Consider the following 15,274-nt stretch of genomic DNA (forward strand, 5'->3'; position numbering starts at 1 on the left):
GGGAGGGGAGGAGAGGGGGAGGGGAGGAGAGGGGGAGGGGAGGAGAGGGGGAGGGGAGGAGAGGGGGAGGGGAGGAGAGGGGGAGGGGAGGGAGGGAGCGGGAAGGAGAGAGAGAGAGAGAGTGAGAGAGATTATTTCTTGCAATATGATGTTCATCATTAATCCTCTCTAGGCTAGGGCCTTTAATTACAGCACCCCTCTGGACTTCCCTATGCTGCAAGTCATTTGGATGACACATTTCAGTAACAGAACAGATAGCAACAGATATATTCCACATGATTAAACTGGTTCTCACAATTTCCAACAGAAACTGACTGAAAAAGTTGAAACAGTAATCTGAAGGGTCCAGCTGCTTTTCTTTCAAAGATATCTTTGCTGATCTCTCCGTTGTTTCCTCTGCTCTTCCTCGGAATCTGGATGGGGTCCTTGAGCTGGCTGCTTAAGACTGGCTTCCTCAGTTTCTGTGGGATATCTGAAAGTCAATTTGATGATGCTATCTTTATGTTATTTTTGCTTTTTACTTGGAAATCTCAAGCCATGGGACATGGCTTTGCCTGTTGAAACTCCACGTGGCTGACAATAAAAAAAAAATTTCACTCATCTATTTCTTCAGGTTATTATGAACATCCAATTTGATGTGTGTGTCCTACAGTGAAGATATTTGTAAGTTCACATCAGAATCTACAGGAAGATAATCATTTTCCATTTTGTAGTGGGTAGTTGAGTAAAGGCAGCCTGACAAGGGAGGTAAGCGTTCTTATCCAGTGGCATCACTGATGTGTACACTCAGTATTAGATGACTGGTATAGAAAGGGTTTTGAAGGAGGTTGGAATATACTTGGAGGATAGTAGCAATGTTATTCAGAAAAGACAAAACCTATGCAAATAAGTGTATGCTTAATAATTATTAACAATTATTTATCTTTGTTTTTTTTCCAAGTGAGCCTTTGTGATTTTCCAAAAATAAGACATGGAATACTGTATGACAAAAATAGATATGAGCCATTTTCCCCTGTTTTTAGTGGGAAGATTTTATACTACTCCTGTGAATATAATTTTGCATCGCCTTCAAATTCCTTCTGGACTCGCATAACTTGCACAGAAGCAGGATGGTCACCAACTCCAAAGTGTCTCAGTAAGTAAACACCCATCTTTAGATGAATACTAAGTCCATGAAAGACAAGACCATGTAGGAAGTGAAACTCGGGTCTAGAAAATCACAGAGTTAGAATGGAGACAGGGCAAATACAATCTTTCATTTATGAGCTACTTTTTCTCAGGAAAATACAATAGAAACATATTGTCAATAGTTAGTCTACAGAAGAGAAGCATGAATTGAAAGCTGATGATGAATATATTTGACTACTAAGAGCTCTTGTCAAGCATGTCCAATATGGCCATTCTTTTTATAGGAAAAAAAATCACTTTATTATCCACTGCTTTTTAATTATCTTTTCTATTAAATGTTCCATAGTGAGACATTTTACTATTCTATTTTCCTAAACTTACTTCATCCTTAGACTTGTTATCTATAATAAATGGATCCTTAAGAGAATGCACACAAACCCCACGATTATGGGTTGATATTAAAAGAAATTAAAAGGAAACAGGATACATCAGTGAAAAAGCAACTTGCAAGAGTCATTATTTGTTGAAGAAAATATTAAAAGTATATCATAACAATTTTATACAGAGAAGTTTATCAGTGAAAAACATTTTATTCAAAGAATATTTCAAAAGCACCATGAATAAGGAGATATTTCAGTTGAGATGATCCTTGATCTATAAAAAGGAATATCAGAATTCAGACATACAGAACTCACATAAAATTCACAGTAGCCATTTATAATCTCAGCACTTTGGATGTGGAGACACGGCATCCCTGGGGGAACCTCCCTATCTAGACCAGCTGGAATTGAAAAGTTTCAGGAACTTCATTTGAATAGTTTATTTAGATTGTGTCATTTTTTAAAAAACATTTTAATATGCAATCAAACTTTCTGTTTACTTCATTCATATTGTGAATTAACTTTTTTCTCCCTTAGGGCTATGCTTCTTTCCTTTTGTGGAAAATGGTCATTCTACATCTTCAGGACAAACACATGTAGAAGGTGATATTGTACAAATTGTTTGCAATCAAGGCTACCACCTTCAGAATAACCAGAGCACCATCACCTGTGCTGAAGGGGGCTGGTCTATCCCTCCCAAATGCATCTCCACAAGTAAGTACAAAAACAACGTACTCTCGAATCCTTCAATGATCTGTGATACTTAAATCATGTTTACTGTTATGAGTTAAATAAAGGTCTCTCTATGAATTTACCATTAGGCATTTGGATTTAGGTTACCATGTGTCTTAATTGCCACCATTTACTGTCTGTACAACTGTGATTAGAGTAATACAAGGTTAAAGAGATAAAGTAAAGAAGCAAACTGAGTTATGAATATGAACTATAATTTGCACATTTTTGATGTTAAATGACACTGAGAAAAAGACCAATGAAATTCTTATCTTTTAAATTGATCACTGTACTGGCAAGGTTATTCTGGTATTATCAGCAGCATTGTAAATCATGTATGTCAGAAAATGAATGCGACTCTCTAATCACTGATGATACATATTATTTTCTATTAAAGATTCAATGAGGACCTGCAACTGTAATAAAAACAATATCTAAGATAATCTTATACTTAAGATAGGGTCTTAGTTGTGGTCCAGGCTGAACTAAAACATTAACCCTACAAATGTTTAACCCTATGTAGCCTAGTTTGTCCTTGAACTCAGTAAAGAACATTTTTTTTCTTAGCTTTCAGATTGCTGGGATATCTGTGAAGGATCACCATTTGTAGCAGTAAATAACTTTTAGGTAACTCTTCATAACAATAAACTCTTCAAATAGTGCTATGAATTGTGAACAATAATGCAGTTCCTTGAATTTCATTTATCAAGAAATGTTACCTCCAATGCAGATAATTAACAACAAAACTATACTCTGTATACAGAAATAGACACCAAAATATAGCTATAGATGGTAGCCTCTGAGCATCCTCTCCAACATTTTTGAATGTCTGAGAAATATTAATCCTGCTTTACAGGTTTAGCAGGAGTTTTAGGGCTGTTTGGCAGGTATATGACGTTGTCCAAGGACAAGGAAGTTGGATTCAGGCAGGAGTCTGACATTAGGGTAGAACAAAGAAGTAATTTCAGGCAGGATTCTAAATATTAGGCTAGAACAATGAAGGGGGCTACAGACATACAAATGACATTGGGCTAGAACAGGGAAGAAGGCTCAGATATTTTGGTCATCCTGATAAGCTCTTAGAAACAACGGTCATAGGAGTGTTCAAGGAACTTTGTTTATTGCCTTGCTTGTTCTTAGAATATTTATTTATTGTCTTGCTTGTTCTTTGACTATTTGCATCTATTGTATTCCTAGTTCCTCAACCTAGAACTGACCTTAATACTTGCATGTAATTAAAATGGTATAAAAGCAAAAAGGAGGAGGGGGGATGGGATAGGAGTTTTCTAGGGAAGGGAAATGGGGCAAGGGGATGTCATCTGAAATGTAAACAAGTAAAATATTCAATAAAAAATAAAGTTACTCTGGTGATAATAACTCTTAAAACTGCCATTGGGATAATTCTATTGTATTTTTATTTTTTATGTAGCATATAATATATTGAGAAGAAAGTTTTCAAAACCGAGAACAATCTAAATTCCCAAACCTTTTGTGCTTTCAGTTTTAACCCTACAAATGTTTAAGAAAGATAATGAAGGGTAGTGATAGGCCAGCAGTTAAGAGAACTGACTACCCTTAAAGAGAAACTTGGTTGAGTTTTCTGGTCCCAAAGAGCAACTCTCACAACTCTCAGTATCCTCACTTCTAGATGTTCCAAAGCCATCTTCTTATGCTTCAGGATTCCATGAGTTCAGGCATTCAGGAGAACACTGCTGCACATAGCAAAATTAAATTTAAAAGTTTTTGTTTTCTCATCTATATTTCCTTATTCATTCACTTTACATCCTGATCACACACACACCTCTTTCCCCATTCCCACCTTCAAAGAACCCTCCCTCAATTCCCCCTTATCTTCTCCTGAGAAAAATTGTGTCTCCCCCAAACGTATCATCCCACCCTTGCACAAGTAATGATTTTTAGCACAGCTGTAATTCTGGTTGAAAAAGAGAGCAGTCAGGTTTAAATACATATAATATGTTTATAAACATCAGTTAATAGCGTTTATTTATTTATTGGACATTTTCTTTATTTACATTTTAAATGTTATCCCCTTTCCCAGTTTTATCACACCCCCAACTCCCCTATCCCATCCCCTTCCCTCTGCTTCTATGAGGGTGCTCCTCCACCCACACATCCAATCCCACACTGGCATTTCCCTACACTGGGGCACCAATCCTTCACAAGACCAAGGGTCTTTCCTCCCACTGATGCTCTACAAGGCTATCCTCTACTGCATATGCTGCCAGAGCCATGGATCCTTCAATGCGTACTCTGGTTTGTGGTTTAGGCTCTGGGAGCTCTAGGATGTCTGTTTGGTTGATAATGTTGTTCTTCCTATGGGGATACAAAACCCTTCAGCTCCTTCAGTCCTTTCACTAACTCCTCCATTGTGGGTCCCTTGCTAAGTACAACGGTTGGCTGTGAGCATCAACTGCTGTATTTGTCAGGCTCTTGCAGAGCCTCTCAGGAGACAACTATATCAGGCTCTTGTCGGCATCTGCTTCTTGGCATCCACAGTAGTGTCTGGGTTTAGTGTATACATGTGAAATTGATCCCCAGGTAGGGCAATCTCTGGATGGTCTTTCCATCAGTCTCTGCTTCACTCTTTGTCCCTATATTTCCTTTAGACAGGAATAATTCAGGGCTAAAATTTTGGAGATGAGTGGGTGGCCTTTTCCCTCAACCAGGAGGCCATGCCTAACCTCTGGATATGCTCTCAACAGATTCTCCCTCCCCTTTGTGGGGCATTTCAGCTAATGTCATCCTCATGATGTCCTGGAAGGCTCTTGTTTTCCTGGCATCTGGGACTTTCCGGTTGCGACTCTCAGTTTCCCTTCCCCTATTGCTACACACTTCTGTTCAATTTCCTAACCCTCTGTACATCTGTTCCATCTCCTCCCATACCCGATTCTGCCAATCTTTTCCCCTCCCCTTCTTCTCTTTCTTCTAAATTCTTCCCACCCTTTACTTCTCTTGATTATTTTGTTCCTCCTTCTAAGTAGGACTGAAGCATTCACTCTTTGATCTTCCTTCCTCTTGAGCTTCATGTGGTCTGTGAGTTGTATCTTGGGTAGTCCAAACTCTTTGCCTAATATCCACTTATCAGTAAATACATACCATGTGTGTTCTTTTGAGACCGAGTTACCTCACTCAGGAGATTTTCTAGATCCATCCATTTTCCTGTGAATTTCATGAAGTCATTGTTTTTCAGAGCTGAGTAGTATTCCATTGTTTAGATATACCACATTTTCTGTATCCATTCCTCTGTTGAGAAACATCTGGGTTGTTTCCAGTTGCTGGCTATTATAAATAAGGCTGCTATAAACATAGTGGAACATGTGCCCTTATTACATGTCTGAGTATATGCCCAGGAGTAATATAGCTGGGTGGTCAGGTAGTACTATATCCAGTTTTCTGAGAAACTGTCAGACTAATTTTCAAAGTAGTTCTACTAGCTTGCAATCCCACCAGCAATGGAGGAGTGCCCTTATTTCTCCACATCTTTGCAAGCATCCACTGTCACCTGATTTTTAATCTTAGCCATTCTGACTGGTGTGAGGTGGAATTTCAGGGTTGTTTTGATTTGCATTTCCCTAATTAAGGATGTTGAACATTTCTTTAGATGCTTCTTGGCCATTTGAGTTTCCTCAGTTGAGAATTCTCTGTTTAGCTCTGCTTCACATTTTTTAATAGGGTTATTTGGTTCTCTGGAGTCTAATTTCTTGAGTTTGTTGTATATTTTGGATATTAGCCCTCTACCAGATATAGGATTCATAAAGATAACATTTATTGGTGAAAAACAAGAAAACTTTTTCTTTGGCATTAGAAATCTTATAAAATCATGTGTCATTTTCAGTCTAATTTCTTTCCCTGAATGTCATAGCAAGTCACCATCAACTTGATCACATATAATAGTAAAACATATTTGCTTATGATTTTGGAAAGCAGAGATCCAAAAGCGGTGTCTCTCAGCTGCAGTCATACTGCTGCCCTGATAGTTTCTTTAATTTTTTCCATCAGGTAGTCTATACATGGTGCCTTTTTTAGTCACATGACTACTTGTTTTGGTGGGTGAGGACCATCTTCCTCCAACTTCACATTCTATAGTTTGTCATATTTTAGCAATTTCCCCTCAACATACATACCTCCATCATTGTATCACATTGTCATACCAGATAATCCAGAGTAACCACCAATTTCAATCCCCTTAATCACAAAGCTAGTTACTTTGACTTATAAATTCTTCTGTAGGAACATAAAATATAACATCAGGTGGGAATATCACTGAAACTCCTAAAGTAATTAAAAGTGTAAAATGACCATGTAATATATTTTCTAAATATTTAATTGAAAATAATTTCTTTTATACACAATGTGGTTTTCTGCTCCCCAACTTCGCCTACATCCTCTCTATCTTCTCACCTCCACAATGCACACCTTTTCTCTTTCTTAAACTCAAGATAAAACAAACAGGCATATAAAAATTATAATAGGAAAAGATAAAACAAACAAATGGAATAGGACAAAACAAATAAACTGAAGAGAAAAGTAAAAGAAACAAAGATAGCCATAGAAACACGTACATTCACAATCACAGAAATCACAAAAACACGTAATTGGAAACCAAAACATACAAAGGAATGGCAAGGTAAAGTGTTTTTTTTTTTTTAAGTGACAAGACTGCCATTGAGTTTATTTTCTGTTAGCCATCTACTACTTTGCATGGGGTATGCCATTCAGCATAGTTTTTATACCCAGAGAAACAAACATGGAAAAAAAACTAATTTTTCCATTGTGAGCTATAATCAGTTGGAGATTGTATCTGGGTTTGTGTTCTCCTCTCCTCTCAGGCCTCGGACAACATCTAACTTAGTACTGTGCATGCTGTGGGCATACTGTCACAGACTCTCTGAGTTCATGTGGGCCTACTGTGCTTACAACTCCTTGTTTATTGATGTCCTTCATCCCCATCTGGCTTTTAGAGTATTTTGAGGCAACTGCCTCAGGAAAGATTATGCTACTAGTCAACTTCTTTGCTTTAGTGAGTGAATTGATATCTTGGCAGAACCTATGACAGAAACACATTTTAACTATTATTGTTACTGGTATAGGATTGTACTGTAGTATATAAAGTGTATAAAATACATAAAATCTATTTAACAATAAAATGTATTAATAAAATATACAGATATCTACATGAAATTGTTCTCACCTACTCAGTTGTACTTTTCCAATTCCCCAAAGAGAACATTTTTCCTATAATTCCACTTTGTTTCTTGGGAAAAAAGGATTGGATAAAAACAAAGAATAAGTGAAGGAAAAGGGAAAGTTGAAAAGAAACTAGAAAGGTGTCTTTAACTCAGTGTTATAAATGAGACATTTTCACAGTTTTCTTTGTGCTATTTAAAATTCTCTGTACTCCATAGTTGGTTTCTATTATATTCATAAAGCTGTGGGTGTAGAAAACATATCTACAGTACAGTTCAAGAGAACAACCTAAAACTAACTTTTATTTTAGTATTTGAAGATATAGAGGACAAACAAGTTTAGATCATTTCAAAATATAAATATATCTGAAAAAAGCAGGTTGTGGGCTTTGACTTTAGGAAATGAAAGAACACCAATTGGTGTCTGATTTTAAAAACTCAGGAAAAAATACTGTATCTGACTTCAGGAAACTAAGTTGATCTAAAGGGAATGGGAAGAAAAGTAGTAACTTGGACTTTACAGTTAAACAGGGAGATAATTTTTCCTCCATTAATGACTTCCTCCTGTCTACATCACACACTTGTCATCTCAGTGTGGTAGTGGGTATTGATTGTCAACTGGAATCATCAAATGGACAAGCTTCTGAGTGTGTCTGTGTGGGTTTACTAGACTGCGTTAACTGCTTTGAGAAGACAGACCTTATCCTGGAAAATATCATTCCATGGACTGAGCCCTCCTACTCAGAAGAGAATGAGCTACACACCACAGTAGTAATCTCTCTGAGTTTCCCACCTGCAAATAATCTGACTCGCTCCTCTATGCTCTTACCACCCTGACATAAGATCATCGTGACTGTGCCCTCCAATTGTTAGCCAAAACCAAAGATCTTTCTTTACTTAAGTTCCTTTGCCAGGTGTTTTAACATAGCAACAATATCACATATAAATACACTCAATGCTGCATGTTGAAGGTACTTGTTTAATATTGCCTTCTATCATTCCTTTCCATGTTTTACTTCCCTCAAGCTTCTAATAAGTAAAGAATTTAGCAATCATTTCTGTAGCCAGAAATAACTAAATTCTTGTTTAGTACTATACTTTTATTGGTTCTGCATGTGCCTATAAGTGGACTTGATTCTCAAACACTCAAATGTTGTCTTCTTAGATTCAACAGTAAAATGTGGGCCTCCTCCACCTATTGACAATGGAAGTATCACCTCCTTGTCATTACCAGTATATATGCCATTATCATCAGTGGAATACAAGTATCAAACCTTCTATAAAATGTAGGGCAGCAAGAAAATAACCTGTATAAATGGAGAGTTGTCAGAGCCACCAAAGTGTTTACCTAAATATCCTTTCATCATAGATTGTGAAAATTGATTTTCATGATTGGGATATTTTTCTGTTTTAAATAGAACATTCAGTAAATAAAAGATCTCTTTAAAAGATTGTTTGACTTCCAAATATTAGCCTGTGAAGAAATCAAGAATATTAAATTATTTTATATAAAATCATAGACAAATAAAATTATATGTACCTAGTTCTCAGCATTTCTAATGTTGCAATTCTTCATGTTGTTGTGACCATCAATTGTAAATTCATTTTCACTTCTACTTCATAAATATAAATTTTTTTTAGTATTATGAATTAGAATGTAAATATCTGTGTTTTCTGATGGTCTTAGGTGATTCCTGTGTTAGGTGATTCATCCTACAAAGGGGTCATGACTCACTGATTGACAACTGCTGTTATAAATTTTATTCTTTATTATCCTATTTTACTAAGGTATAGTCTCCCGAAAAACTGTGCGTCAGCATGATATTCTCATACTCATAAGCATGCCTAGATGTAGAGTGCCATAGACACTCAGCAGAAAGTTCTTTGACATCCAAATTTTTTAAAAATTTTTTAAAAAGGAACATGATTTAAATAAATTTGTGGTTTACAGGGATATAACTCCCCCTCTATTATTTTATGAAAATATTCTTTTAAAGTTCCATGGGCCCTGTCCACAGCCCCTTCTTCTTGAGGATTATAAAAAATCACAGTAATATGGGTAATATTAAATTGTTGACAAAATGTCTTGAATACTCAACTATAATAGCCAGTTCCATCATGTTTTTTTATCTTTTTTATTATTGGAAACTTTATCTACATTGCAGATGTTATCACCTTTCTCCATTCCCTACTAGAAATCTCTTATACCATCCCCCCTCCTCCTGTTTCTAAGAGGGTGTGCCCCCAACCATCCGTCTCCTTCTGCCTCCCCACCCTCGAATTCCCCCATATTGTGGCATCCAGCCTTCCCAGGCCCAAGGCCCTCCTCTCCCTCTGATGCCTAACAAGGTCATCCCCAACTACGTAATCAGCTGGAGCCATGGGTCCTCAATGTGTGTTCCCAGGCTGCCTGTTTAGACCCTAGGAGCTCTGGTTGGTTGGTATTGTTGCTCTCCTCACGGAACCACAAGCCCCTTCAACTCCATTAGTCTTCTCTCTAACTCCTCCTTTGGAAACCTCATGATCAGTTCAATGATTAGCTACGAGAATTCGCCTCTGTATATGTCAGGCTCTGGCAGAGCCTCTCAGGAGACAAGGAAATCAGGCTCCTGTCAACACGCACTTCCTGACATCAACAACAGTGTTTGTATTTAGTGAGTGCAGGTAGGATGGATCCCCTGGTGGGACAGTCTCAAGACAGTCCCTCCTCCAGTCTCTGCTCTACACTTGGTCTCCATATTTGCTCCCATGAGCATTTTGTTACTCCTTCTAAGAAAGAACAAAGCACCCACACTTTGGTTTTTCATCTTCTTGAGCTTCATGTGTTCTTTGAGTTTTATCTTGGGTATTGTGAGCTTGAGCTAATATTCACTTATCAGTGAGTGCATACCATGTATGTTCTTTTGTGATGGGGTAACCTCACTCAGGATGATATTTTCTAGTTCCATCCGTTTGTCTAAGAATTTCATGAATTCGTTGTTTTAATACCTCAGGAGTACTCCATTGTGTAAATGTAACATATTTTCTGCATCCATTCCTCTGTTGAAGGACATCTGGGTTCTCTTCAGCTCTAGTTATTATAAATAAAGCTGCTGTGAACGTAGTGGAGCATATGTCCTTGTTATGTATTGGAGCATCTTCTGGGTATATGCCCAGGAGTGGTACAGCTGGATCCTCAGGTAATACTATGTCCAATTTTCTAAAAAACCACCAGACTGATTTACAGAGTGATTGTACCAGCTTACAATCCCACCAACAATTGAGGAGTTTTCTTCTTTCTCCACATTCTCACCAGCATCTGATGTCATCTCAGTTTTTTACTTAGCCATTCTGACTGACATGAGGGGGACTCTCAGGGTTGTTTTGATTTGCATTGATTTCCCTAATGATGAAAGATGTTTTAACATTTCTTTAGGTGCTTCTAGGCCATTTGATATTCCTCAGGTGAAAATTTTTGTTTGAGCTCTGTACTCCATTTCTTAATAGGGATATTTTATTGTCTGGAGTCTTAATTTCTTGAGTTCTTTGTATATTTTGGATATTATCCCTCTATTGGATGTAGAATTAGTAAAGATCTTTCCCAACCTGTTGTTTGCAGTTTTGCACTATTGTTAGTATCCATTGCCTTATAGAAGATTTGCAATTTTATGAGGTCCCATTTGTCAATACTTGATCTTAGAGCATAAGCCATTGGTGTCCTATTCAGGAACACTTCCACTGTGCCCAAGTGTTCAAAGCTTTTCCATACATTCTCTTCTATTAGTTTCTGTGTATCTGGTTTTATGTGGAGCTCCTTAATACACTTGGACTTGAGCTTTGTACAAAAAGATAAGAATGGATCAATTTGCATTCTTCTACATGTTCAGCTTCAGTTGAACGAGCACCATTTATTGAAAATGGTGTCTTTTCTCTACTGGATTTTTTTTTTTAGTTCCTTTGTCAAAGATCAAGTGACCATAGGTGTGTGGGTTCATTTCTGGATCTTCAATTCTATTCCATTGATCTTCTTGCCTGTTTCTGTACCAATACTATGCAGTTGCTATTACTATTGGTTTGTAGTACAGCCTGAGATCCAGGATGGTGATTTCCCCCAAAAGTTCTTTTATTGTTGAGAATAATTTTCATGATCATGGGTGTTTTTTTATTACAAATGAGTTTGGAAATTGCTCTTTCTAACTCTATAAATAATTGAGTTGGAATTTGGATGGGGATTGCATTGAATCTGTAGATAGTTCTCGGCATGATAGCCATTTTTACTAGATTAATCCTGCCAATCCATGAGCATGGGAGATGGTTCCATCTTTTGAGATCTTCTTTGATTTCTTTCTGTAGGAACTTGAAGCTCTTCATATACAAATATGTCACTTGCTTAGTTAGATTCACACCAAGGTATTTTCTGATATTCATGACTATTGTGAAAGATGTCATTTCCCTAATTTATTTCTTAGCCTGTTTCACCTTTGAGTAGAGTAAGTCTACTGATTTATTTGGGTTAATTTTATATCTAGAAACTTTATTGAAGTTGTTTACTAGGTTTTGGAGTTCTCTGGCAGAAGTTTTGGGGTCACCTAACTATACTATAAAATCATCTGCAAATAGTGATATTTTGACTTAATACTTTACAATTTGTATCCCTTTGACATCCTTTTATTTTCTAATTGCTCTGGCTAGGACTTTGAGTACTATATTGAATAGGTAGGCAGAGAGTGAGCAGCCTTGTCTAGTCCCTGATTTTAGTGGGATTGCTTCAACTTTCTCTCCATTTAGTTTTATGTTGGCTACTGGTTTGTGGTATATTGCCTTTATTATATTTAGGTATGGGCCTTGCATTCCTGTTCTTTCCAAGACTTTTACCATGAAGGTGTGCTGAATTTTGCAAATGCTTTCTCAGCATCTAGTGAGATGATCATGCGGTTCTTTTTAATTTGAGTTTGTTTATATAGTGGATTACATTGTTGGATTTCTGAATATTGAACCATCCCAACATTCCTGGGATAAAGCCTACTTGATCATGACAGATGATTGTTTTGAGGTGTTTTTGGAATCATTTGTGAGAATTTTATTGAGTATTTTTGCATCGATATTCTTAAGGGAGATTGGTCTGAAGTTTTCTTTCATTGTTGGGTCTTTGTGTGGTTTAGGCATGAGAGTAATTGTGGCTTCATAGAATGAATTGGATAGTATTCCTTCTGTTTCTATTTTGTGGAATCATTTAAAGAAAATTGGTCTTAGGTCTTCTTTGAAAGTCTGATTTAATTTTCAAAAAAGCCATTTTGTCCTCGGCTTTTTATGCTGGGGAGATTTTTAATGACTGCCACTATTTTTTTAGGGGTATGGGACTGTTTAAATGGTTTGTCTGATCCTGATTGAACTTTGGTACCTGAAATCTGTCTAGAAAATTGTCCATTTCATCCAGATTTTCCAGTTTTCTTGGGTATAGGCTTTTGTAGTAATATCTGATGATTGTTTTTAGATTTCCTTGGTTTCTGTTTTATGTCTCCCTTTTCACTTCTGACTTTCTTAATTTTGATACTGTATCTGTGTCCTCTGGTTAGTCTGGCTGAGGGTTTATCTATCTTGTTGATTTCCTCAAAGAACCAGATCCTGGTTTTGTTGATTCTTTGTATATTTATTTTTGTTTCTACTTGGTTGATTTCAGCCCTTAGTTTGATTACTTCTACTGTTTACTTTTCTTGAGTGTATTCTCTTCTTTTATTTCAAGAGCTTTCAGATGTGCTGTCAAGTTGTTAGTGTATACTCTCCCCAGCTTCTTTTTGTAGGCACGTTAGAGCTATGAGTTTTCCTCTTAGCACTGCTTTCATTGTGTCCCACAAGTTTTGGTATATCTTCATTTTCACTAAATTCTAAAAAGTCTTTAATTTCTTCTTATTTCTTCCTTGACCAAGTTATCATTAAGTAGAGCATTGTTCAGTTTCCACATGTATGTGGGCTTTTCATTAATTTTTTCGTTATTGAAGACCAGCTTGTGGTGATCTGATAGGATGCATGGGATTATTTCAATTTTCTTGTATCTCTTAAGGCCTGTTTTCAGACCAATTATATGATCAGTTTTAGAGAAGGTACCATAAAGTGATAAAAGGAAGGTTTATTCTTTTGTTTTTGTGCAATGTTCTATAGATATCTAGATATCTTCTAAATACATTTGTTTCATAACTTTTCTTAGTTTCACTGTGTCTCTGTATAGTTTATGTTTCCATAATCTGTCCATTGATGATATTGGGGTATTGAAGTCTCCCATTATTATTGTGTTAGGTCCAATGTGTGCTTTGAGCATTAGTAAAGTTTCTTTTATGAATGTGGGTGCCCTTGCATTTGGAGTATAGATGTTCAAAATTGATATTTCATCATTTATGATTTTTTCTTTGACAAGTATTAAATGTCCTTCTTCATCTTTTTTGATAACTTTAGGTTGAGAGTCAATATTATTTGATATTAGAATGGTTATTCCAGCTTGTTTTCCAGCCTTTTACTTTGATGTAGTGTCTGTCTTTGTCACTAAGGTGTGTTTCCTGTATGCAGCAAAATGCTGGGTCCTGTTTATATATCCATTTCATTAGTCAATGTCTTTTTATTTGGGAATTGAGTCCATTGATGTTAAGAGATATTAAGGAAAAGTGATTGTTTCTTCCTGTTATTTTTGTTATTAGAGGTGGAGTTATGATTATGTGGCTATCTTCCTTTGGGCTTGTTGGGAGAAGATTACTCTCTTGCTTTTTCTAGGGTATAATTCCCTTCCTTGTTTGAAGTTCTCCATCTATTACCCTTTGTATGGTTGGATTTGTGGAAAGATATTGTGTAAATTTTGTTCTTTCATGATATATCTTGGTTTCTCCATCTATGGTAATTGAGAGTTTTGCTGGGTAGCCTGGGCTGGCATTTGTGTTCTCCTAGGGTCTATATGACATCTGTCCAGGCTCTTCTGGCTAATATAGTCTCTGGTAGGAAGTCTGGTGTAATTGAACTCCATTCTTAAATTCCAGGTTTCACCTAAAACACAAACATAATTTTGTGAGCACAACGATCATTAATTATATATCCTTAAATATACAGTTAAATTTATCCTACACTTAATTTCCATATTTACTTATGTAATGGATCCAGGGTAGTTATTCTTTAGGAAGAACTCTGCTGGAAATGAATTCTCCTTAATATCTTTTAATGGATAATATCTTCATTAATGTCTTTATTCAAAGTGCTAGCACCACAATGTATAGAACTCAAAGCTGACACTCGTTTTCTTTTATTTCCTATGGTTTCCATGTTTGTAGAGAAGAGTCATTTTTTTGAATTGTGATCCAGTGTGGTTGATGATGTCTTCCTACTGATTTTTTTCAAGATATAGTTTTTAAGCAGTTTCAGTAGATGGATCTCCATGAACGTCATGAGACTTGTCCTATTTGAGTTTCCTCAGATCTCTAATGAATATATATATATATGAATATATAAATATGCCTTAAGACCATTTGTTTTCATTTTCTTACAAACTAAAATGTTTTGCTTGGATCTTGAATGGTTTTTTCCTAAAAAAAATGTTTGAGTTTGGTTCACTTTCATGATGCTACTCTTGAGATCCTACTGAACAGAACATGATATCAATACTTTTGATTTCAGACTTTTCCTGTGTCCTCACAAGAACAATCTGTAGTCCAAACGAAAATTACATAGCACAATATTATACAGTTAGATGAGTTCTGAACTATTTCTCTAGAATTCTCAACGTCCTCTTCACATAACGTTTACTAATAGTAATATGTCCAAGAATATCAGATGTACTTAGCAAAAATATAACTTACAGATGTGTATGAT

General features: G+C 36.3%; 1 protein-coding gene across 2 annotated transcripts in view; it reads left to right on the top strand.

Moving 5' to 3' along the window:
- Nucleotides 1–15,274, top strand: part of LOC114626376 (complement factor H-related protein 2-like) — an 82,056-nt gene that overhangs the window by 1,529 nt on the left and 65,253 nt on the right. For both annotated transcript variants that reach the window (XM_028773762.1, XM_028773760.1), the window contains exons 2-3: nt 941–1,135; nt 2,046–2,222. In XM_028773762.1, the coding sequence (XP_028629595.1) occupies nt 941–1,135; nt 2,046–2,222 (372 nt within the window). The remainder of the gene's footprint in view (nt 1–940; nt 1,136–2,045; nt 2,223–15,274) is intronic.

Source organism: Grammomys surdaster, unplaced genomic scaffold (genome assembly GCF_004785775.1).
Source record: "Grammomys surdaster isolate TR1022 unplaced genomic scaffold, NIH_TR_1.0 234, whole genome shotgun sequence".
NCBI classification, from domain to species: domain Eukaryota; kingdom Metazoa; phylum Chordata; class Mammalia; order Rodentia; family Muridae; genus Grammomys; species Grammomys surdaster.